The following is a 24,553-nucleotide window of genomic DNA, read 5'->3' on the forward strand; positions in this document are numbered from 1 at the left end:
TGTTGAGAATCCTGTACACCAAATATTTTTCCCAGTGTGTGTTCTGACAGTACTGCCCTGTTAATCCAGCTGGGTGATGGTTGGCCTGCCACTCGTAGGGAAGACTTGAAAGGGATGCCCCAAGGGGGCAGAAGCCACTGTTCTGGCCCTAGGCTGGCACTGTATTTGTTCTAGGGATATATGTGAAGGCCAGATCTAAAGGATTCCTGAGTGACGGTCCACCTCCCCACTGTAGTGCTTCCAGGTAGCAATAGCCTGACTTTTCTTTTTCCATTTTAACCATATGGTGCCCAGATACGCAGTTGTCTGTGAGTGGGAGATACAAGTCTGTGAGTCTGGAGGAGGAGGTATGGGAGTTGGGGCAGGAGAGAAAGGAACAGGTGCCGGTGGTCATGTGTTGCATCTTCCAACCCAGGAGCACGTTTTAGGAAGGGAGTGCTCTTTGGGGGCAGGGTGGGATTCTTTTTCCACAGGAAGAATGCATGAGTCCTTCTTCTTGCAGGATTCTTCAATGCTCAGCTTAATTTCTTGCCACTGAGCAAAGAGGCCAGGCAGACCTCCTTAGTAACATAAGGCCAACCAATGACTGACAGAGGGCTGCTTCACATCTACAAAACGCATGCAGCGAAAAACCCACTGACGTATGATTCTGGAATGACAAGTGACACCAGGATTTCACACTCATTTCTATACAGAAGTACAAGCGTCCACATAATGGATTCTGTAGTGTGTGGTGTTATTTTTTTTTGCAGCCATAAACACTGAACATTGCTTTTGCGGATCTTTTAGATTGCCAGCAGTCTGACCTGTATATTTGCTATTATTTTTTATTGTGGGGTAAATTGGGATAGTATATTGACAAGAGGCATGTTGCAGTTATCCCTGCTAGATTCCTACTTTAACTATAGTGAATTACCTCTACCTGCTGCTTAAAGTCGATCTTAAGCAAAACTATGTGGTAGAGCCCTCCAAGTGGACTATACCACTTCAGAATGCAGGAGGGGTCTATATCCTCCTTGTAATAAATTCCTTGCCCTTTTTAAAAACAACTACGCACACAAATGTGTTGAGAATCTAGGATGTTTCTCCATGGTAGATTGATGCCATGACAAGCCATACTGGCTCAGACCAAAGGCCCATTGAGTCCAGCATCCAAATTTCTACAGTGGCCAACCAAATGTCTATGGAATCCCACAAGTAGGACATCTGGGCAATAGCTTTCTTCCCAGTGTTGTTCAAAAACAGCTGGTACTCGGAGGAATGCTACTTATGATTCTGGAGGTAGTATTACACCCATCTTGACTGGAAGCTATTGATAAATTTGTTCAATACCCTTTTAAAAGAATGAAAGATGGTAGACTGGCAGGCACAGCCTTTTCAGCTGTGGACCCCAAGCTTTGGAATACCTACCCAAGAAGACCACTCTGCTCCCTCTGGTGGTGTTTTGGAGACTTCTGAAAACCATCTTGTTCTGGAGAGCCTTTGGGAGGAACTGAAGGTATAGCCTGAAACTGATTTTATTTTTCCCCTTTTTTAGTTTTACCTCTTTAGTCCCCTTTTAATATCACTCCCCTAGATTTCTTAACTATTTTAAGTGTTTTTAATCTATTTTAATGTTTTTTCTGTTTTTTTACTGTGTATGATCTCATTGTGAGCTGCCCAGAATACCCTACTGTAGGGTAGAAGGGCAGGATAGAAATATTTTAAATAAATAAAATAAAAATAAAGCCATCCAAGCTGGTCGCAATCATCACATCCTGCGGAAGTGAATTTCATAACTGTAATAGTGTGTGAAGTACTTGCCTTTGTCCTGAGCCTCCCAGCATTCAGCTTCATTTAATGATCCCACATTCTGGTATTAATGATGAGAGAGGCAAAGTTTTTTTTCCCCTAGTCACTGTTTCCACACAATGCATTATCTTATACACTTCTGTCATGTGCCTCCCTTACCTTTTTTCTAAACTAAAAAGCCCAAACGGAGTTGCTCTGACTCCTTGATCGTTTGGTCGCTCTTTTTCTGCACGTTTTCTAGCTTTACAATATTCAGTCTGGGATGCAGCAACCAGAAGAAGTCCTTATGTGATTATTACACCATGGATTTGTAGAATAGTGTTACTACATTGGCAGCTTTTTGCACTTGGTCCCTTTCCTAACCATCACTTCGCTTCTTTTGGCAGGTACTGTACACTGGTCAGCATTTTCACTGAACTGTCACAACCCCAAGATCTCTTTCCCTAGGTAGTCACCACCAGCTCAATATGTGAAGTTAGGATTCCTTGTCACAATATGCATCACTTTACACTTACATTTATTTCTGATTATTTATTTACTGTATTCTGTGCAATCCTTCAGGATCCCAGGGTGGTTCTGACTTTGCCAAAAGCTTTTTGGAAGTTAGTGTAGACAAGAGTCTACCAGATCACCCCTTTCCACATGCTTGTCACTCTGAAGCAGGGGTTTTTTGTTGTTATGTGCCTCCAAGTCGATTTTGACTTATGGCGACCCTGTGAATCAGTGACCTCCAATAGCATCTGTCGTGAACCACCCTGTTCAGATCTTGTAAGTTCACGTCTGTGGCTTCCTTTATGGAACCTTTTTCAGTGCACGGGCTGTGTTCCCTTCTCAACAACCTTCCAAAGGCTACACCCCAGTGGTGGGCAGGAGCAAAGTCAAAAGTAAGCAAAGCAGCCAATTGAAATTTTACCTTTGTATAGTAGGCAAGCTTCTACATGTACTCACATCCTCCATCAGACATGCAAGAGTTCAAGGACATGTTCCAGCCAGCCAAAAACACTTGGGATGCAAAGAGGGCTGTGGCCTGCAGAGAGTTTTGAAGGCCAGGCAGGCCTGGAGGGCTGCATTTGGTCCCCAGAACCAAGGTTCCCCCTCTAAAGGGTTTCTGAGACAGGGCCTACTGTTGCAGAAGTTGTGTTAACTATTCCTGCTTTCTATGAGCAGTGAGTTTCTGATGGAGGAGAATATTCAGTCAGGCACACTCTCTTGCATTGCAAAGTGGTACCATCAAAGAAGAAACTACCCCATCTGTTTTTTCCAAAGCTGGATAGTGCCCTTTAGAGGGAGCTTCCAGCCATTTAAATGCCCATATGGTGATTTTCTTGATTCAAGCAACATGTGATGCAACGGATGCTTCCAGACAGGGATTTTATGTCCCAAATGGGTTGTTCAGATCCCATTTTTCTCTGTGCATGCCTGCAAAATTCGCTTCCACACATTCCATTTGTTTCAGCTGTGGATATTTGTTGATATTTCACTGCTTGCTGTCAGCCCTAGTGAACAGAGCTTTATGAAATGGATCTAGTCTGGGCTGCAATTTTGTTTATCCCTCCCCTCAGTCACTTCTCTCCCATCCTCCACTACATTTTTTTCCTGTTCTGGGCCTGCATGCACATATTTTTATACCTGTGTGTGCATGTTTTAAAAAATAATCAGGTATGCAGCTATGGCCATACTACCCCGAACATGCTCGATCTTGTCTGATCTCAGAAGCTAAGCAGGGTCAAGCCTGGTTAGTATGTATTATGTATTATGTATTTATTATTTGATTTATATCCCGCCCTTCCTCCCAGCAGGAGCCCAGTACTTGGATGGGAGACCGCCTGGGAATACCGGGTGCCGTAGGCTTAGAGGAAGGCAATGGTCAACCACCTCTGAATACCTCTTACCAAGAAAACCCTATGAATATATCCAAAAAGAGATTCACAGGGCCGCCATAAGTCGTAATCGACTTGAAGGCATATAACAATAGTTGTTTTTAAAAAAATGTTTTTAAATGTTGTTTTTTAAAATGTTTTTAACACTGTTTTGTTTTAATGTATTTTAAGATCTGTTTTTAGAAGTGTTTTTAGCGCTTTGTTTGCCACCCTGGGCTCCTGCTGGGAGGAAGGGCGGGATACAAATAAAATAATAAATAAATAAATAAAACAATGCAAAACCTGACGAGCAAATTGGACCCTTAGATTTTTTGGGGCAATTGCACTTTCCATTTGTTTTGATTTTTTAAAAGGATTTTTCTGGAGAGAGGGCTTTATGTTACCAATGGGTCATTCAGATCCAATTTATATGTGTGCACCTTTCATACATGACTGTCCACACACCCCTATTGTTACGTTTTAGATTTTTCGTAAGTATTCTGCTGTTTCTTCTCCTCCATTCCAGCTGGCAGGTCTTGATGGAATGTTTCTGAGCTATGTTTTCTGTCTCTCCCTCCATCTCTCCTCCCCCCCCCCCTCCTTCCATGACCTTTTCACTTTCTGGGCATGCAGACGGGTATTTCTCTACCTTGCATACACACCTTTTAAAAAGAAATTCATGGGAGCAAAAGTTACCACCCCTGTGTTATCAATACACAATTTTGTGTGTGGAGGGGGGTTAACATCTATTTCCATTTGGATCTTGAAATTTTGTAATGCAGATTTAATTGCTATACTGAAATTCTGATAAAGAGGTCTTATGCAAAAGCTCTGCATTTATAAAAATTGATTTTTCCTTGACTTACTTCAAGTTTGCACTAGCATGATAAAGAAGTCTTGCACAAGACCTCCATATTTTAAAGGGCAGGGAAAGCCCAATCTATGTACTATGATTGTAGTCTCCCACAATAATCCCCCATACGTCTTAAGAACTTAAGAGGATCACTCCTCCTATCTTGGCTATAAAAATTCCAGCATGCCTTCAGTAATCGGAAAATAGGCATGCTCTTATCATTTGGGATACGGGTAACAAAATGGCAAGGCTGTCCTCAGGTGAGAAGCAAATGGAAGTGAGACTGTCAAAACCTCACCACATGTGATACACTGACACTTCCCACCAAAAAAGATATCCACACTAGAGGTGACTGCAGATGTTTAAAGTGTTATTTTTACTTATCAGGTTTTCTGCAGCAAGAGGAAATCCAAATTAATTTTTTTTAAAAGAGTATGGGCTAGCCTTTTGTTGATGCTGATGTCATGAGGAGGGTGCAAAAGAACATGTATGTATGAACAGCAGGGATTCAACCATAAACCTCCATCTAGAAGCACCATTATACTGAGGCCTTGCACAAGAGTTACCTTTTGGCATATTGGTCTGTTATGTGATTTGGCTGAGTTGAGAGTGGGAGGCTACATAGCCAAGAAAGAAAATAAATGCTCCATTGGCTCTATAACTATTGAGCACAACCACACATTTCCCCCACCCGGAAAATTGCAGCAGCAATGAAATAACTAAATTATGATAAAGGGGTGTTGTGCAAGACTCCATGTTGTTACTACTGTTGTTGATGTTGTTGTTATTTAAATCTGATATATTTACTGTGATTATGTTCTCTGAAGTAATCCCTCTGATTTACAGTGTGGAGATCTTGAGAGAAAAGTTTCTCCTCTGAAAAAGAGTGTTGGATTACGACCTGGGAGACCAGGGTTCGAATCCCCACATAGCCATGAAGCGCACTGCCAGTCACTGCCTCTCAGCCTCGTGAAAACCCTTTTCACAGGGTCGCCATAAGTTGGAATCAACTAGAAGGCAGTACATTTACATTTTTTTCTGCATGTACCAGTAACTGGAAATAGGCTTGTACTTGGGGCGGCCAGAGAGAAAATAGCTAGGTTGTGCTCAGGTTGAGGAGGAAACAGAAGTAGGGATGTAGTGATAGAGACCACCCACTGAAACATCAGCACACGAGGGACAAATCGCCCACCAAAACAATGTGCAAACAAGCTTCTGTGCAAATGATGACTGTGGATGCATTACAAGTTTTATTTATTTACTGGGTTTTTCACAATAAGGGGAATCTGGATTAAATAGCTAAAAAGTACAGACTGGCATTTTGATGATAACATTGTGTTCACTCTGCAATACACTTACATACATGCACAACACTGATTCCACAGTTCTCTCATCTGGAAGCACCCACCATCTTGGCCTTCCATTGATGCTTCAACCTTTTAAGAGATGTATTCCTGGAAAGCCGCAGGGCCCTTTTTTGCCATTAGAGGGTGCTCTTTCCCCAACTTTTGTAGGAATCCCCAGAGGAGGATGGTTTCCAGCAAAGTTTGTCCTTTTTTGAACTAGGGCCAAGGAAAACAAATAGCAGTTTGTTTTAGACTTGGAAAAAGGAATTACAAACCATAAAGTTTCCAGTGTCGTGCTACGAAGCTTTCCCCCCCTTCCTTTTACCACTATGTAGCTTTCCTTTAACAGTGCCAGGTAATCGATGTAGTGATCTCTTCTAGAGCATAGGAAGAAGCTGCCTTATACTGAGTCAGACTACTGGCCCATCTAGCTCAGTACTGACAGGCCATGGCTCTCCAGGGTTCCAGGAAGGACAGTCTCCCAGTCCTGCCTGGAAATTGAACTTGAGAGACCTGTGTGCAAAGCAGATGCTCTTCCTTTGAGCTATGACCCTTCCCCTTCCCTCTGAAAAGAGATGTGTAGTTCCTTCATCTTTAGTGTTGACATCACTGAAGCTGCATTTTCTAGCTCCCTCTCCCCAAATTCCCTTTGGTTGCGCTTGAATTAGTATGGTGGTCCTGGTGGCCTTATGCCTCTGTCTAACATATAAGGTCTCCTAAAGCCCTAAAGTGTACCAACTTCAAGCCTGTGCTGAAACTATAATCTCTCCAGCACAGGCATCTCAGTATGCTAGATAGCAGTGCCCAAAATGGTCAGGTTTACCAAGCAGGAAGACAGGGGAAAAAGAAGGCATCAAACGGTTGTGCGTGTGCATGTGCACGGCCGCATGCAGACATGCGCACACGTGAGAGAGGGGGAGGGAAATGAGAGAGCACAGGGATGGGGGAGAAATCACATTTAGAGATGAACCTACCTAATTTGCACTTTCTGAAACAACATGGGAACTGAAAGATAGATATCATTCAAAATTGGCACTTCTCTGAATTTTGCAATGCAGTTCTCCAGTTAACTAATGTGTACAAAAATGCATGTACCAGAGTAAAAAGTAAAGGCGTCCCTGCACTTGTAGTGCGAGTCGTTTCCGACTCTTAGGGTGACGTCTTGCAACGTTTACTAGGCAGACCGTATATATGGGGTGGGATTGCCAGTTCCTACCCCGGCCTTTCTTTACCCCCCAGCATATGCCGGGTACTCAGGCTGAGTGGACCTCGACCCCTTTTACCAGAGATTCGACTTCCTCCTTCCGTTGGAATTGAACTCCGGCTGTGAGCAGAGCTTCGGCTGTGTTACAGCCGCTTTACCACTCTGCGCCACGGAGGGTCTATGTACCACAGTAAAGTACCAGAGTAAAGTGTACATAAAAATGTGTGTGTTAGTGCAAATAACATACGAAAGTGATTACATGAAAGAAAATTGCTTTCCAAAAATCTGTACCGTATGGAAAACTGCACACAAAGGTTGGTGTCCAACTCTCTTGTTCCACTGCACCAGCAGAACAGGATTTTCCCTCCCCAATTTCTTGCAGCCCCCATGCCCTGAAAATCAGAGAAGGTTTCGGGGGGCATAGGGGGCAGAGAGGAAATGGTACTGCCACTGCCCCCCCCAACACAGCTGATGCTGCTTTAGAGACAACCCCCAAATATGTATATTGGGAGAAATGTATACTAAAATGCTGATGAATTTACATGAGGATTTTTTTGAAAAAAGAATTTACACACTGATATTTGAAATGTGGAGAACCAGACTTAAGACTGGTAGAACAAAAAACTAAGAGAAACCGAAATTGTCAGATTCACCCATCTTTAGGTAGGAGGAATTGATCAGTGTAACCTTTACAAACCTTTACAAACCGCAACATACGGCCCATGCAAAGACAGAGCAGGTGCAGTAAAGACCTCAGAGCAATACCTCCATACCACTAATGCAAGTAAGCCAAGCCGCCCACGACAAAGGGAAGCAAATGATCCTTACTGTTTGGTTTCCCTAAAATTGGCCTGGGGAAAGATTCTTTCCTTCCCTAATCCCCAGTAGAGCAATGAGTCAATCCCTGAGCATGAACCAACCCATCACTGAGTCATACAGAGAAGGGTGTTTATTTGCAGCGGTTGGTGGTGTGTGTGTGTGTATGTCTAAAATATATATACATATCTTTTCTGGTGATTAAAGACCTAGGATGGTTATCATACTTGGGACACATAATGAGAAGACATGATTCACTAGAAAAGATCATAATGCTTGAAAAACAGAAGGGAATAGAAAGAGAGAAAGACCAAACAGGAGATGGGTTGATTCCATAAAGGAAACCACAGACCTGAACTTACAAGATCTGAACAGGGTGGTTCATGACAGATGCTCTTGGAGGTCACTGATTCATAGGGTCGCCATAAGTCCTAGTCGACTTGGAGGCACATAACAACAACAAAAAGACCTAGGATAGGGGATGGTGGGATTGTTTTTATGCCTCGATTACCTTATGCTTTGCTTTCAATTATTTTGTTTTTCATACGTTAAATTGCGTATTCTACTATTATTTCCAAGTTGCTTTGAGACGCTTGTGTAAAGCAACTAAAGGAGCAATCTTAACTACGGAAAGTGAAGCTGGTGTAAAGTTCCCCAGATCCAAACCCCATTGAGGAGCAAGGCTGCTGCCGCCTGAGCCAGCCCAAGCTTGGCAAAGGGCAAACAAGCCTTTAAAATAGAGTTTGACTTACTCCACCCTTTTGGCCAACGTAAGTTCCGCCCAGTTGCCAGGTCACATGACTGAACTGAATGGAGTTAGGATCCAGAGCAAGTCCTCCCACCTGCTCCTGTCCCTGCCACACCCCTTTTTGGATACTTAGGCTAGCCTCAGCTAAGCCAGGTTCAGCTGAACCTTGGCTTAGCTAGGATGAGGGATTTACACCAGCATATCTCTAGACAAAACAGGGTTGGGGACTTGTGTCAGTATAGCCCTGGCTCAGCTGGGGTTCAGCCAGGTGAGCTGGAGATCTGCCAGGTCCTAATTCGCTCATCTCAGCAGATCTTGGGCTTGGATTCCTCCCTAATAAGCTTAATAGACGATGATGTTATTGAACCCCATGTGCCATCTTGTCTGTAGTTGGTAGAGTCCCCTCATCCTTTTGGACCTGCAGGGAGCAACCCTTCCTGACATCAGTGGACCATAACTGACGGCTCAGAAAAGAAATAACTTTCTTCACTACTATGTCCCACTCCCCCACTCCCCCCAAAGCTTTTCTGTGAAGCCTTTGGCTTTAACCCCTTAATCATCACTCAAATGATGTCTATGGGTTGTATTCAACTAACTTTTACTCAGAGTAGATCAATTTAAATTAATGGGCATGGCTAACTTACATCCATTAATTTCAGTGGGTCTACTCTGGGTAAAAGTTAAATATAACCCCTAAGTATTGTCACTGCATTTACTAGTAGTACTACACACTAATTACATTAATTACCCAGAGTTTTCTCCAGGCCAGTTGCAAATTAGGTGGACATGCCTGATGATATCACTGGATTCTCAGTTTGGAGGCTAAATCACTGCACTGATCAGCCCAACAACATCTGGAGGGCATCAAGTTCCCTTGCAGATCTGATACAGGGAACTTGGTACTGTCCTGATATTGTTGGACTACAACTCCAGTCATCCCTAACCATCTGGAGGGCTACAAGTTCCCCTAACACTTCTACAGGCCTTAGGTCAGGAGTGGCTAACTTGTTTTGGTTCAAGGGCTGAATTCATCCTTGGCCAACTTCCCAGAGTCTGTGTTAGGAATGGGTGAGAAATTTGATTCTGTTTGCATTTCAAGCCGAATTTATCAAATTCATGTTTTCCAAAAGAATGAGAATCGAAACAGCCATCCTTCAAAATTCGCATTTATTCGAATTTTGCTGTGCCGTTCAACAACCAAAGAATGATTACAAAAATGCATACAGAAAGTGTGCATAAAAATGAATATATGAATGAAAACAACATACGAAATGCATTCTATTAGGGTAAATTGTGTGCAAAATGTGTACATCAGTAAAAACTGTCGCAAAAATGTGTTTATTAGGAGAAATTCACACTAAAAGGCTGGAGAATTTTCATGAGGATTTTTTAATAGAGAAATTCCAAATTGCTGCAGAAATGTGGAGAACTGAGTTTATGAATGGAAAAATGAAAAACTGAGAGGACCAAATCTAACAGATCTTTCCACCCATTCTCGCACATACATAGACACACAGACTCCCCTCTTCAGATGACTGCCACTCATCAAATTATCAATCTAATGGTGAAGGAGGGGGTGATTTGTATTCCCATCAGGATACTGGGCTCTGTCCATCCCAACACTGTGTCTACTTTGTTTTTGCCACAAAGATTGCGGGGTCTTGGGGGGCCATATCTGCCCCTCACCCCTGCCTTAGGTAGTCCTGAGCTATTTCAGCCCTTTGGGGTCTTATTTTGTAGTCCAGGTATTTCATCTGCATTATGAAATGGGACTGAAAAAACTGACCAGGCCCTAAAACCCAGAGCCACTAATTATGAAGTTTAGAACTTTCTTAACTTGTTACCCTCCCCCACCTCACCCCATCTCCTTCTTTTATCTCCCCACTGCTTCCGCCACACTGTCTATACCTGGTGTGGGGAACCTATGGCCCTCCATAATGCTGAACAAAAACTCCCATCATTCCTGCCCATTGGCCATGCTTGCTGGGACTGATGGGAGTTGTAGTTCAGCAACATCTGGAGGACTAAAGGTTCCTCACATCTTGTCTACACTGTAAACTCCACAGGGCAGAGACCTGTTGTCATAATCTCCTCCTCCCCCTCCCTTTTTGCATAGCTCCATAAAGTGTACATTGACTGTACATGGTAAACAATGGGAAATTATAATAAGAAACTGCATGATACTCTTCATGAATGCATCCTACTCTGCCATGCACCCAGTGAAGCTCTTTGCTCTGACAACCAAAATTAATTTATGTTAGTTAAGGCCCAGAGCAGAGTTTGGAAAAGTTACTTTTTAAAACTACAACTCCCATCAGCCCCAGTCAGCATGGCCACTGGATTGGGCTGGTGGGAGTTGCAGTTCAAAAAAGTACCTTTTCCAAGCTCTGGTCCAGAGGCTAGCCAAGTGTGATTAATCCTTCAAACTCATGACTGCCGCTCTATTTGGCACTGGCTGGGCCTTAACTAGAGCAATTTGTCTGGTTTGGGTCACCGCATTCTAAGGAAATGGGGGGGGGGGAATAGAGGAGACTAAGAGAAGGCAATGAAGGGCTTGGAACATTTGAGGAACGGCCAAAAGGAAGAGCCATTGTGTACTTTCAGGGTTTTTAGGAAAGGATATGGTAGCAAGATTGCCAATTTGCAGGGCCGGCACTAACATTAGGCAAAGTTTGCCTTGGGTGGGAGATGCTGGAGGGATGCCAACAGCCAATAGTCCCCTCCTCAGCCTCCCCAAACATGGGGATCAGGTTGCTGCATAGTAATTCTTCACGGATTAATGCAACAACATGTACATAAACCCATGGGATATATTGTTTGTTGTTGTTATATGCCTTCAAGTCAATTACGACTTATGGCAACCCTGTGAATCTTTTGGATATATTCATAGGGTTTTCATGGTAAGAGGTATGCAGAGGTGGTTCACCATTGCCTTCCTCTAAATCTATGGCACCCGGTATGCCTAGGTGGTTTCCCATCCAAGTACTAACCAGGCCTGACCCTGCTTAGCTTCCGAGATCAAACGTGTTCAGGGTAGTATGGCTGTAGGGGATATATTGTACCTTCTAGCAAACAGAAGTTGTTTGGGATGATCCCATGTCTTTGGTTCCATAGAAAGAGCAGGCAGGCAGTAGCCCAGTAGTGTTGGTTATGTTTGCTCTGCGTACTGACCTGAAATGAAATGTCTTATTGTGTGCATCTGTCTGGGCAGCATAATGTCTTGAGCTGGCCCTGTCTAAAGGGCTGTATTATAGAGAAGGATCTTTTTCCCAGGGCCAGCGAGGGAAGTTCAGTTTACCCCACAAGCCACACCTGACAGCTTTGGGATTGCCACACCCAGGAGACAAGAGCAGGGATTTGAACTCACAGACTCTGGACTCCCAGTCAGGCTCTTCTCCCCACTGTGCTATACCAGCTGTCCTTTTCTATTTGGTGCTTTCTAGGAATAAGCTGCATGCAAAGCCTGTCCCAGATATTTTAACATCTGCTTTAGGAACATAGGAAGCTGTCTTGCATCCAACCAGATTGCTTTTCCATCTAGCCCAGAATTGTCTGCTCTGACTGGTAGCAGCTCTTCATGGGCTCAGGCAGAGGACTTTCCCATTCCAATCTTTTTAACTCATGGGTGGGGAACTTATGACGCTTCAGATGTTGTTGGACTCCAATTATCATGAGCCAGGGATGTTCCAATGGTCAGGAATGATAGGAATTGTAGTCCATCCACCAACATCAGAAAGGTCATCCTTACTCCGCCACTGTTTTAACTGGAGATGCAAGGGAGATGCAAAGCAGGAGTTCTATCACTGGGCCATGGTCGTCCCTCCTTGTGTCTTATGTGTCAAGCAACTAATCAATACCTCTCTACCTCACACATATTGTTACTGAGCTAATCCCCGCTGATGTCCATAGATATGTACAGTTACTGAGCTTTCCCCATTGAAGTGTTAAATGTGTATATTTTGATTCTGTGCGTATATACACAATAAATATCCCCATGTTTAAGATCTGGGTGAGTGCAAGTTACTGGGTAAATCTGCCAAGACACACTATTGCCAATGTCAAAAGATCCTAATTCACAAGACTTGTAGAATGTGTGAATCTTAAGCACGTGTCTACAGAGGAGTCTTGCTAACAGAGCCCATCTAGTTTAGCATCCTGTTGTCAGTGTGGACAACCTGATGCCCAGTGAGAAGTCCACAAGCAACATCTGGAGTTTTTAGATTTCAGCATTCCTTAGCCATGAAAACATTCTTTCAAGGTTGAGGAACCTATGGCCTGCCAGATGTTGCAGGTCTGTAACTTCCATCGTCTCTGATTGGACTTGTTGAGAGATGGAGTCTGACAACATCAGGAAGGCCACAGGTTCCCTACAAATTCTACAGTGCCCAGTATTCTTGGGTGGTCTCCCATCTGAGTACAAACCTGGCCGGATCCTACTTAGCTTCCGAGATTAGAAGAGATTGCCTGTGTGTTTAGGGTGGTATGGCTCTAGTCAGGTTCCCCACCCATCTTAGCGGCTTAGCCAGAATTTGTGGCCAGTTCTGTCTTTATGTACCTGTAACATACATGTCCCAATGGAAAGAGCATCCTAGGCTGAAGAATAACATTTCCTGTTTTTAGAGAGTTGGAGGGGATGTGACAGGGCACATTCTTACCTGCTTAATGCCACATCCCACTACCCAGCTCTGGTAAAGGCATTCATAGTGTCTCAAAAGCCTTCCAGATCTGGCTGAGTTGGGGAGACTAGGGGTGAACTGGGGGAGAAAGAGGATGTGTGTGTGTGTGTGTGTTGTGTATATATTATTAAATAATTAATTGATACATTTATACCCCTCCTTTCCTCCAAGGAGCTCAAGGTGGCATACAAACAGAGTTCTCCCCCTTCTGATTCTGCTGTGAAATAGGTTAGGCTGAGAGACAGCAATTGGCCCAAAGTCACCCACTGAGCTTCACGGCCGAGCGGGGATTGGGACCTTGATATCACAGGTCCCACTCTGACATTCTAACCACTACACCACACCACCATCAGCGCTCTTGAAAACCATGACTGGGTCTCCCTGAGCTTCCTTTGCAAAGCTGACTTACCATCACCGCTGATGCATCAGTGTTCGCACCCCCTGCCACCAGGGGAACATGAGGAATTCTTGCTAATCAGGCAGAGAGCCAAGGCAGAATTAACTAAAAATCTGCTGTGGGTAGCTAAGTCCAACCGGGGTCGCAGTTTGATTTTTGGACACTGAATGTGCATTGTAAGGCAGGAGGGTGGGAGTTGGCCTGTCAAGCTGCCTTAACTTAATTGGAAACATATGTCTCTCTGTGTCCCCTCCTCCTCCTCCTCCTCCTCCTCCTCCTCCTCCCTGGCCCTGGAAGCTGGGAAATTTCTGTTTCTTTGCAGCTCAGAATCTGAGGAACTCAACATTCTAGCAAACACCATGCTGGGCAAAATTGCAGGCCTCCAGAGCATCTACCTTTTCTTCCTTTTTCCTGCCTCAGCCAGCTCCTGTCCCAGCCGTTGCTTGTGCTTCAGGACCACAGTCAGATGCATGCATTTGAGGCTGGAAACCATCCCTGAAGTCCCACCTCAGACAAATGTCCTGTAAGTAGCAGTTTCATTTGGGATTCTTGCCTTATGTTAAACTGTGTACAGCCCAGTTTGCGAGCCAGTTTAGCTGAATGCCTAGAGAGGCAGGCTTGGAATCCGGAAGGTGTGGGGTCCTCCTCTGCCACACACTCACTCTGTGGCCTTGGTCAAATTACTGCTCCTGGGCCTCAGTTCATGTCTGCAGCATGGAATAGTGACCTACCTTGCAGAGTCGTTGTGGCACCAAACACATTGGAATTTGTGAAGTACTTTTTGGAAAGTGCCATCTGACTATGATTTTCTTTTGACAAGCAGTGTTTTATTCTTTACAAAGCATTGCAAGTGGCTTTGCAGAAAAGGAGTTTGTAAATGCTGGAAAGGAATATTATTTATATAGCCCCATTCATGAGCATAGCACTTTAGGGCAGAAGCAGGCAAGGAAAGACATCCTGTCCCTGAGGAACTTACAGCCTGCTGTTTGATATGGGGAGACAACTGAGGGAAAAGAGAAAAGTCAAAGCTAATAAGGGAAGGATGCTCACAAGTGCGCTCACCCAGGCTTAGGTTTTGCTGTGGCTGGAGCAATGCAGACTGTGGGTGGGGAGTTCAGCAAAAGGTTGGTGGAGAAGGGGTTTTGGAGAATGTTATAAAATAATGGCCAGCCTTGTGCACTTTAGTGTGGAAGCGGATCTTTATGTGACTTGAAAAGGGACATGGGATTCATTTGGTCAGAGCATCCATTTCCTTCCAAGGGCTTACTAGACATTCCTGGCCACAGCCCTTAAGAACAAAAGAACATAAGAAGAGCCTGCTGGATCAGGCCAGTGACCCATCTAGTCCAGCATCCTGTTCTCACAGCGGCCAACCAGGTGCCTGGGGGAAGCCCGCAAGCAGGACCCGAGTGCAAGAACACTCTCCCCTCCTGAGGCTTCCGGCAACTGGTTTTCAGAAGCATGCTGCCTCTGACTAGGGTGGCAGAGCACAGCCATCACGGCTAGTAGCCATTGATAGCCCTGTCCTCCATGAATTTGTCTAATCTTCTTTTAAAGCCATCCAAGCTGGTGGCCATTACTGCGTCTTGTGGGAGCAAATTCCATAGTTTAACTATGCGCTGAGTAAAGAAGTACTTCCTTTTGTCTGTCCTGAATCTTCCAACATTCAGCTTCTTTGAATGTCCACGAGTTCTAGTATTATGAGAGAGGGAGAAGAACTTTTCTCTATCCACTTTCTCAATGCCATGCATAATTTTATACACTTCTATCATGTCTCCTCTGACCTGCCTTTTCTCTAAACTAAAAAGCCCCAAATGCTGCAACCTTTCCTCGTAAGGGAGTCGCTCCAACCCCTTGATCATTCTGGTTGCCCTCTTCTGAACCTTTTCCAACTCTATAATATCCTTTTTGAGATGAGGCGACCAGAACTGTACACAGTATTCCAAATGCAGCCGCACCATAGATTTATACAACGGCATTATGATATCGGCTGTTTTATTTTCAATACCTTTCCTAATTATCCCTAGCATGGAATTTGCCTTTTTCACAGCTGCCGCACACTGGGTCGACATTTTCATCGTGCTGTCCACTACAACCCCGAGGTCTCTCTCCTGGTCGGTCACCGCCAGTTCAGACCCCATGAGCGTATATGTGAAATTAAGATTTTTTGCTCCAATATGCATAATTTTACACTTGTTTATGTTGAATTGCATTTGCCATTTTTCCGCCCATTCACTCAGTTTGGAGAGGTCTTTTTGGAGCTCTTCGCAATCCCTTTTTGTTTTAACAACCCTGAACAATTTAGTGTCGTCGGCAAACTTGGCCACTTCACTGCTCACTTCTCATCGGCTTGTCAGGTGGGAATTTAAAGTGGAGGCCAGAGCAGGTAGCCTCATCAAAACAAGGAGAGATGAGATATCAGCTGGGGTCCCTCGCCTTCTGTGTTCTTTTTTTCAGTGTGTGTGTGTAAAAGCTAGACATTTTCAAAAGAAAATAACACAACACCACACATGGCAGGTAGTGCTCTTGTGCAGCTCCCATACATTTTAATAGGCCTCCTTATAAAGCACTTTCTGGAAGATTGTGCCCATGGCTTTGATGCTGCTGGTGCTGGGTAAAATGCTGCCATGGAAATTGTGGAAATTGTGACAGTGGGAAACTCTGCTGAATGAGGGTGTGCGTGTATATATGTTCATTTGTTCAATATAATATACCAATTTTGCATTTCTAAAAGCAAACATATGCTTTCTAAACTGGTTTGCACTTTATATTGCAATTTCCTTTATCTTTGAACCACAGCCTACATTAGCGGGGAGTGGGGAAGAGAAAGAATGAACACAGTCTTCATTGACAAAAGGTACAACAGAAATACATAGGCATATACATGTTTAGATTTACAAAATTCCTAAATGTCCACTGAATTGGGTGTGATCAGTCTCACTCACTCACTCACGTGTGTGTGTGTGTGTGTGTAAGAAGCAGAGGAGGTACAGTCAGGGGCAGGATGGTTTTGTGCCTGTTTTCAACAGAGAAACTGACACAGTTCAAGAAGAAGGAAGTTGCCTTAGCAGTCTGGGTCTGAAACAGAGTCATAAAGGCAAATAATGAAAATGGAGGGAGGGGGGAAAGTAAGCATCCAACAGAAAGAAAATGTAGGTACTCTTGTTTCCAGTTACATGAACAAAAGGTCCACAGTGTAGTATCGAGGAAGCCAAATGGACAAGCCACTTCCACAGTGTCTGGCTGCAAGCCTCGCCAAACTGTTTCTGAAACGTTAGCTGTAAAATGCACGTTTCAGCCTACCAAGTGTTCTTCCACATGTGCCTAGCGCAAATGTAACCGTAGGGTTTTTTAAAAATAAAATGGTTAGCATGGCGTCTCAGCCCCCCGTGTGAAGATAGGAAGCTGCCTTATGCCAAGCTAGACCATTTGCTCCATCTAGCTCAGTACTGTCTACACTGACCGGCAGCAGCTCTCCAGGGTTTCAGACAGGAAATCTTCCCCAGAGCTACCTGGGGAGGCCTTTGGGGATGCAGCATGGGACCTTCTGTATGCAAAGCAAATGCTCTCCTCTAGAGCTCCGGCTGTTCTGTAAGATGGGAGAAGCAACAGTCCTGAGCAGGAGAGAGGAGAATTTGGCCCCATCTCTTAAGGTGGCAGGGCATGTAACCCCCAGGAGACACAAGCGGGGATTTGAACTTGCAGGCTCTGGACTCCCAGCCAGGCTCTCCTCCCCACTGTGCTATAACAGCCTGACTGAAAAGAGGAAGCCTGAAAAGCACTGTCCTCCTGCTTTGCTAACACACACACAGACACACACACACACACACACCCTTGCTGCCAGTCTTAAAATGTCCTCCTTGGAGAGTAAGCCATTCATGTAACTCAAAACTGTCTGCTCAAAGGTGGTATGCAAAGCCAGGCTTGGTGGCCACATCTTGTTTCCCTTTGACTGCCATGCATGTCCTGCCCCTTGCAGCTGGAGCCGGCTGAGGTCCTGGCTTCCCTAACAGACTGAAGCCAGCAACCAATTGATAATGATAAAGCCCACTTTATCCCAAATACAGAAAGCAGAGAGGGCAAATGGACAGATAAGTCAGCGCTGGAAATATGTGATGGATGACAGCAATTGTATTTTGGCTCCGGTCAGCTCCTCTAGAGCACAACAACCCAGATGTGATCTGGGAGGATGGAGCCGACAGTTTGGCAAAAGCAACAACTGTGCACTATTTGTTCAGACAGCAACTTTCGAACCAAATAAGTTTTTGGCTATTTATCTTGCAGTGTGACATTTCTTTTTCAGTTCAGTTTTAAGAATATATGGAAAGGCAGGGGGAGCATATTCCCCCGAAGAAGTCTGAGTGGCAGCTTATAGATCCTCCACTGCTGAGACGCGGTTGTTCCCTCCTATGTCACATGTGGAAATAAGTTAAGGTCTGGTTTGTTCACGCCCCCCCCATGTGTGTTGTGATCGTGCCATGCAGAACCCACATGCACAAAAGCCTGAATTGCTGCTACATTTCTATCCAGACTTTCCTCTAAGGAGCTCAAAACTATGCACATCAGCCTTGGCCAAGGTGACTACAACTCCCATCAGCCGCAGCCAGCGTGGTCAATGATCATGGCTTGTGATGTCTGTAGTCTACAACATCTGGAGGATACCATATTGGCTACTCCTGTGCTAGTTAAATCCTTATTCCCATTTTAAAAGACAGGGAACTGGGGCTGCCAGACGGTGCCTTTCTACCTACAATCACCTGACACTCTCTGTTGGCTGATGCTATGTCCAAATGTCTCTTCTCTTAAAAAATAACCTTTATTTTTGTCTTGCTCTGTTACCACAGAGAACAGAAGAAATTTAACTTTGAAATAATCCATTTGCAGTTGTGGAATTCAAGGAACTGGCATGGAGCCATCTTGTGAAATCTGGCCCCTTCTGTAGCACTAATAGACCTTTTAATTAAAATCAGGTTCTTCTCCTGCTGTTCAACCTGAGCATTAAACAGATATAAATAAAGACAAAGTATGTGTGGGACATGGGTAGAGGAGGGAAGTTCATGATTGCAACAACTACAATAAATCTTCCTTAAAATATTAAACATCTGTGCATCTATGGGTGAGCCAGTTACATCCGGTCACATTCTAGTGGACTAGGGTCACTTCAGATCCACTCCATACTTTTAAAGCACATCCAATGCACATTTGAAGCACATGACTTCTCCCAAAGAATCCTGGGAACTGGTTTTCCCCTCACAGAGCTACAAATTCTCAGTACCTTGAACAAACTACAGTTCCCAGTTTGGAGGGGTAGGAGTCATGTGCTTTAAATGTGTGTTGGATGTGCTTTAAATGTATTATCGCTATTCAGACTGTCGCTATTTTGCAGGTGGGATCCAACTGCATGTCAGCAAATTCAGGTTGCACATTTGCAGTGGATTTGGCACTCTTGCACAACAAACCTGCTTCTGAAAACAATCAGATCATTTCCAGACAGTCTGTTTATTGAGTCACCCTGATTAGTTTGCACAAATTTTACAGGGAAGTTAGACAATGAGACACACTTACCATTGTGCCGGTTCCAGTGCATCTTCACCTCCCTTTTCTGAAAAAGGGGGCACACAATGCTAGTCAAACTGGTCCAGATTTACTCTCCGGTTGTTGTTGTTTTAAATTCAGCTTCAACCAAATTTAGCAACTGATTGGTAGATCAACCCGCTGCCCTCCAGGTGTGGCTAATGAAACGCTTTTCTGTAGGTTCGGGCAGAGACAATGATTGGCCCAACGCTTTGCTGTGGGTGGTCCTGAAAAGTCTGAAGTCAGCAGCTGGAAAGGGAGGTGCCGCCACCAGAGGGCAGAGTCGCTTCAAAAAGCAGCCAGAAAAAACATTCTAACTGCTTTGAAACAACCAGTGCAGCGTTTCCCAACTAGTGGGCCACCAGATGTTGTTGGACCACAATTCCCATCTTTCCTGACCGCTGGCAATGCTGGCTGAGGCTGATGGGAGTTGTGGTCCAACAACATCTGGTAGCCCACTAGTTGGGAAAGGCTGAACTAGTGTGTCTGCAGCTAAAGTTGGCTCATTACTTACCATTCATTCTGATTTGCTTGCAAGGTTATGGCTGTGAACACACAACTCGCCAGAGCAAAGCGTTTCCATTAGCCACACCTGGAGGGGGAATGGGTTGATCTGCTGATCAGTTGCGAAATCTCTTTGAAACTGAATTTTTTAAAAAATGCACTGCTCCCACCAGGTTTCCCAGCAACTGGTCTTCAGAAGCATGCTGCCTCTGACTAGGGTGGCAGAGCACAGCCATCATGGCTAGTAGCCATTGATAGCCCTGTCCTCCATGAATTTGTCTAATCTTCTTTTAAAGACATCCAAGCTGATGGCCATTACTGCATCTTGTGGGAGCCTCTTGGTCTAGACTCCTGATGGCATTGCTCTCAGCTTCTTCAACACTCTCAAACCCCCTCACTACGTTAAGGTGTGCATCCTAAAGGGGGAGGAATAATAATAATGATGATGATGAAGAAGAAGCTGGTTTGTTGCACAAGAGCACCAAATCTACTTTAATTCTGCAATTAACAGGAGTCCTACTGAAAATAGCAAATGTGGAATTGCAGCTCAGAGGGCTGTATGCAGCAAAGTCTTACTCAGATTCAACCTATGTCTATTAACTTTAATTGGTCTACTTTGAGTAGGACTAGCACTTGAATACCACTCAGACCTTTTCAGGACAGAAAGTAACAGGAAAATGCACTGGAAAGTGTCGCTAAGAATTACTTGAGGCAATGCCCTATATAACCTCAGAATGAATGCTCAGCAAACAGTCAAGGTTGTATAGTCTCCCCACAAACTCTGTGCAAAACAATTCAGGAGCAATGCTGGCTAGAAGGGTGAAAGCCACGTACTCAAGCCCCGGTGGAATCCGTAAGTATTCTTTCTCCCCTAGGAAAAAATGCCTACTGCGCAAACTTTTTGGGAAAGTTTAGCAGTGGCTGATGGGAGTTGTAGTCCTTAACACCTGGCAAGTCCCAGGTTGGAGAAGGATGTCATAGAGGAGGGGGGTATAATTGGCCCACTGCAGTCCTTACATTTCAGCGACACCAGACATAGAGGGGAAAACACATCTCTAGCAGCAGCTGCCACTTTAACATCAGTATTGGCGCGCATGGCGCTCATATCCCTGTCTTTTTTTTTATTTCCGCGATTTGAGCCTCGTGCGGGCGGGGCTGAGAGTGGGACGAGCTCTATTTGCATTCGTTGCGACCATGATGCATTGCGCGGATGAAAGGCTCCCCTCCACGGTGGTCTTTGACGTTTGTTCTGAACGCAAAGGTCTGCTCCTGCAAACCGGCGGGGAAAGGTCGGGGCGCGCCTTGTTTCGTTTGGCCAGCTGCAAAGTGTTTCTGCGAAACTTCCAGCGACACCGTAACCTTTATGGCGGGCGGCGGTGAAGGGGCTGTTCTCGTAGAAATACGGACGTATACTCTGGTTTCTCTTCAGAGCGTATAAATCTTTCGCCTTTTACTAAAGATTTCCGTGGAGAGGAGCATATATGAGTTTGTAATTAATTTTTTGAGGCCTTGCTTCGTCAGGGCTGTTTTTTGTGGTTAAAAAAAGAACAGCTGTTATTGTTATGTGTTTCTCCTTTTTATGGGGGACTTATGCAAAAGTAGCATTATAACATTAATTTTGCGTGTTACTGGAAACCATTCGAAATTTGATCTTTAAAGCGGTGTTATGGTTTCCTGCTTATGTGGTTTGACATGCTAAGTATAAACAAGCCTTTGATTTCTTTCCTGAGGCTTAGTTAGGTAAGCAGTACATCTGGTCACGTGCAAAGTGTCTTCACCCCACTCTTTTTCACCCACCCCAATTCTGTTCCTGTATAACATTTTCCCCTATGTTCTGTATAGTAGGAAAGAAGCAAGGGGGGGAAGGGTGCTAATAATTAATGAGCGTTCCATTCTACACCAGTCAGCTAAGATGAAAGATCCATCCACACAGAAGAAAGCATTAAATGCTCACCTTTGGGAGTTTCTCTCAGCCTCATGAAAACCTTATTCATAGGGTAACCATAAGTCGGAATGGAATTGAAAGCAGTACATTTACATTTTGGGAGTTCACATGAGAAGTTTCACCCAAGGCAAAGCAACATAAAAGCAGCCAATCTCCAAGTTCCACTTTGAAGTGCAACATCTGAGTGCAGAACTGCTTTTGTTCTGTTTGTGAGTCCCTGTTTTGATAAACTCGAGTCTGCAATATAGGTTCCATCTCCATATTATACCACTTTAGACAGTCATCTCCCCCCCCGTCATCTCCCCCCCCGTCATCTCCCCCCCCCGTCATCTCCCCCCCCCCGTCATCTCCCCCCCCTCTAGGGAAGCGTAGTTGTGCTGAGACCTTTTAGGAGACCCCCCCTCCCTCACAGAGCTGCAATTCTCAGAGTGGTTTAACAATCAGTCCCCCTTCCCAGGATCCTTTGGGAAGAAGCCATGTCTGTTTAAAGTGGTATGTTTTGTTACGTGCCTTCAAGTCGATTACAACTTATGGCGACCCTATGAATCAGTGACCTCCAAGAGCATCTGTCATGAACCACCCTGTTCAGATCTTGTACGTTCAGGTCTGTGGCTTCCTTTATGGAATCAATCCATCTCTTGTTAAAGTGGTATGCTACTGCTTTAAATGTATAGTGCAGATGAGGCCATAAACTGATTGCTTCCCATGGTATGGTCTAAAGGCACATGAAGCTAAGCAGGTTTTGGTTACAGTCAATACATGGATGGAAAACTGCTGTGTGCATAGGCACTGTTGCCAGAAACCTTTTGATTTTAAGAATTCTGAAATTAACCCAAGTGTGGGATTCGGATTGGGACACGAAGGTTCTTTGCTATGAAGCTCACTTCTCACTCACCCTAGGAGCCAAGCAACATGAAAAGGGGAGGCTTATGTTAGCTAGAGAAGAGTCCTCTCAGTGATGACTCGCCTCCTTTCACTCTGATTGGCTCCAATCAGCATGAAAGGACAAGGAAGGATATTGTTGGCCAAGTGAAAAGACTTCTCAGTGGCTAACATGCTCCTCTTTCATGCTGATTGGCTTGTACGTAGGTGCTCCCCAAAAAGTAAGGGGTCTACAACCACTCACAACCCTGGATAACTACACCCCTCTGTGTGTGTTGTTCCTATGTGCCTTCAAGTTGATTTTGATTTATGGCGACCCTATGAATCAGCGACCTCCAAGAGCATCTGTCATGAACCACCCTGTTCAGATCTTGTAAGTTCAGGTCTGTGGCTTCCTTTATGGAATCAATCCATCTCTTGTTTGGCCTTCCTCTTTTTCTTCTCCCTTCTGTTTTTCCCCAGCATTATTGTCTTTTCTAGTGAATCATGTCTTCTCATTATGGATCCAAAGTATGATAACCTCAGTTTCATCATTCTAGCTTCTAATGATAGTTCTGGTTTAATTTGTCTTAACACCTCTGTGTATATGTGTGTAAATAAACCACATATATCACAAAGGCACTGCAGTCTCCAGTGACTGTCATTCCAAGGAAACTGCACCCGGCTAAGTGCTGGCACCCCTGAATTCTCTCACTGCTCAGAGATTGAGGTGTGCATAACAGTACGCATATTATGTGGAATGGTTGGACACATGGTCCAGTGCTAAGTAGCTTTGTGACATAAGCAAAAGAGTTAAGTGCTGGTAAAAGGGGAAGAAAGGCTTACTAATATTTATAAAGGATGCTTTCAGGGATGTACTCTAGTACGTGCCCTCTTGATCTGTGCCTGTCATGGCTGGTGAAATCGAGCCAAGGGGGGTTGATTTGGTGGGTCCTGGGAGTGGTGAATGCCATATCAATAAATAACAATAAGAAATTAGCAGTGATTATAGCTGCAACAAATACCAGGAGGCGCTATTAGCAATGGTCGCATTCACACCATACATTTAAAGCACAAAGAATCTTGGGTACAGTAGTTTACAGAGTAAACTACACACACAGCACTATCATTTCCAGCAGCCATGACAAACTACAGTTCCCAGGATTCTTTGGGGAAAGCCATGTACCTTAAATGTATGGTGTGGGTGTGACCTATCAGGGAAAGCTTGGGTGAAGAGGTATGTTTTCAACTGCTGGTGGAAATACTCCAGTGTCAGCACCTGCCTGATCTCCATTGAGATATTATACGTCATTAATCTGGAAATTAGCTCTTTAGACTTTGGAGTGTTAATGCTGTGAGCCCCTCCATTCTCAGGTTATATAAATGGGTAAATAAGCCATATATCATAAAGACACCACAGTCTCCAGTCACCTTCATTCCAAGAAAAACAAACTTTGGGTAAGCACTGGAACCCTTGGAAGTATCACTGCTTGGAGATGCACGCAACAGTATTTTGGAGAAGCATTTGCATCTAACAAGCTTGGATCTGAAAGTAATCTAAAGTCTAGCACTTTCACACTCTTAGAACCCAGGTGTGCATGGTAGATTGAGAGATCCTCCTTTGCTTTCCAGGGATCTGCGCTTCAACCACATCAGAGACATCCAGCCTGGAGCCTTCAAGAATCTGAAGAACCTCAACACACTGTAAGCCCTTGAACCTTTTGCATCCTATTCCTATGCACCACCTTACCAAAAATGGGATTCCAAAAATGGAAGTGCTGCTTAGCAGACCATTCAATGCAAATCTGATAGAAATAACCCCATTGTGAATGGTTTTGATTTGATTGGCTTGGTAGAGGCTAGGTTCAGAAATGGTATGTTGGATAGTTTTCAAGCCAGCTTTATTTTTGACTTTAGGCATGTAAGCAGTATCACCTGTTTCGTTGTTTTTGGACAGATTTGAATTTGTGCTGGATCCA

At 44.4% G+C, this 24,553-nt stretch overlaps 1 protein-coding gene and 1 non-coding gene across 6 annotated transcripts in view; both read left to right on the forward strand.

The window, feature by feature from the left end:
* Positions 1-14,024: 14,024 nt before the first annotated feature.
* LOC133387046 (peroxidasin homolog) overlaps positions 14,025-24,553 on the forward strand; it is a 77,758-nt gene continuing 67,229 nt past the window's right edge. The window contains exons 1-2 of one of the 5 annotated variants that reach the window (XM_061630993.1): positions 14,025-14,213; positions 24,207-24,278. In XM_061630993.1, coding sequence (XP_061486977.1) covers positions 14,050-14,213; positions 24,207-24,278 — 236 coding nt within the window. In that variant the 5' untranslated portion in view covers positions 14,025-14,049. Of the gene's footprint in view, positions 14,214-20,602; positions 20,622-20,990; positions 21,058-21,150; positions 21,258-23,904; positions 24,033-24,206; positions 24,279-24,553 lie in introns of those variants that run through there. The other 4 variants (XM_061631000.1, XM_061630999.1, XM_061630994.1 and 1 more) reach the window with 4 other exon arrangements.
* Positions 21,178-21,293, forward strand: LOC133388204 (U5 spliceosomal RNA). Its single transcript, XR_009763686.1, has one exon. It is a non-coding gene; the product is annotated as a U5 spliceosomal RNA (small nuclear RNA).

This window comes from Rhineura floridana, chromosome 6, assembly GCF_030035675.1.
Source record: "Rhineura floridana isolate rRhiFlo1 chromosome 6, rRhiFlo1.hap2, whole genome shotgun sequence".
Lineage (NCBI taxonomy): Eukaryota > Metazoa > Chordata > Lepidosauria > Squamata > Rhineuridae > Rhineura > Rhineura floridana.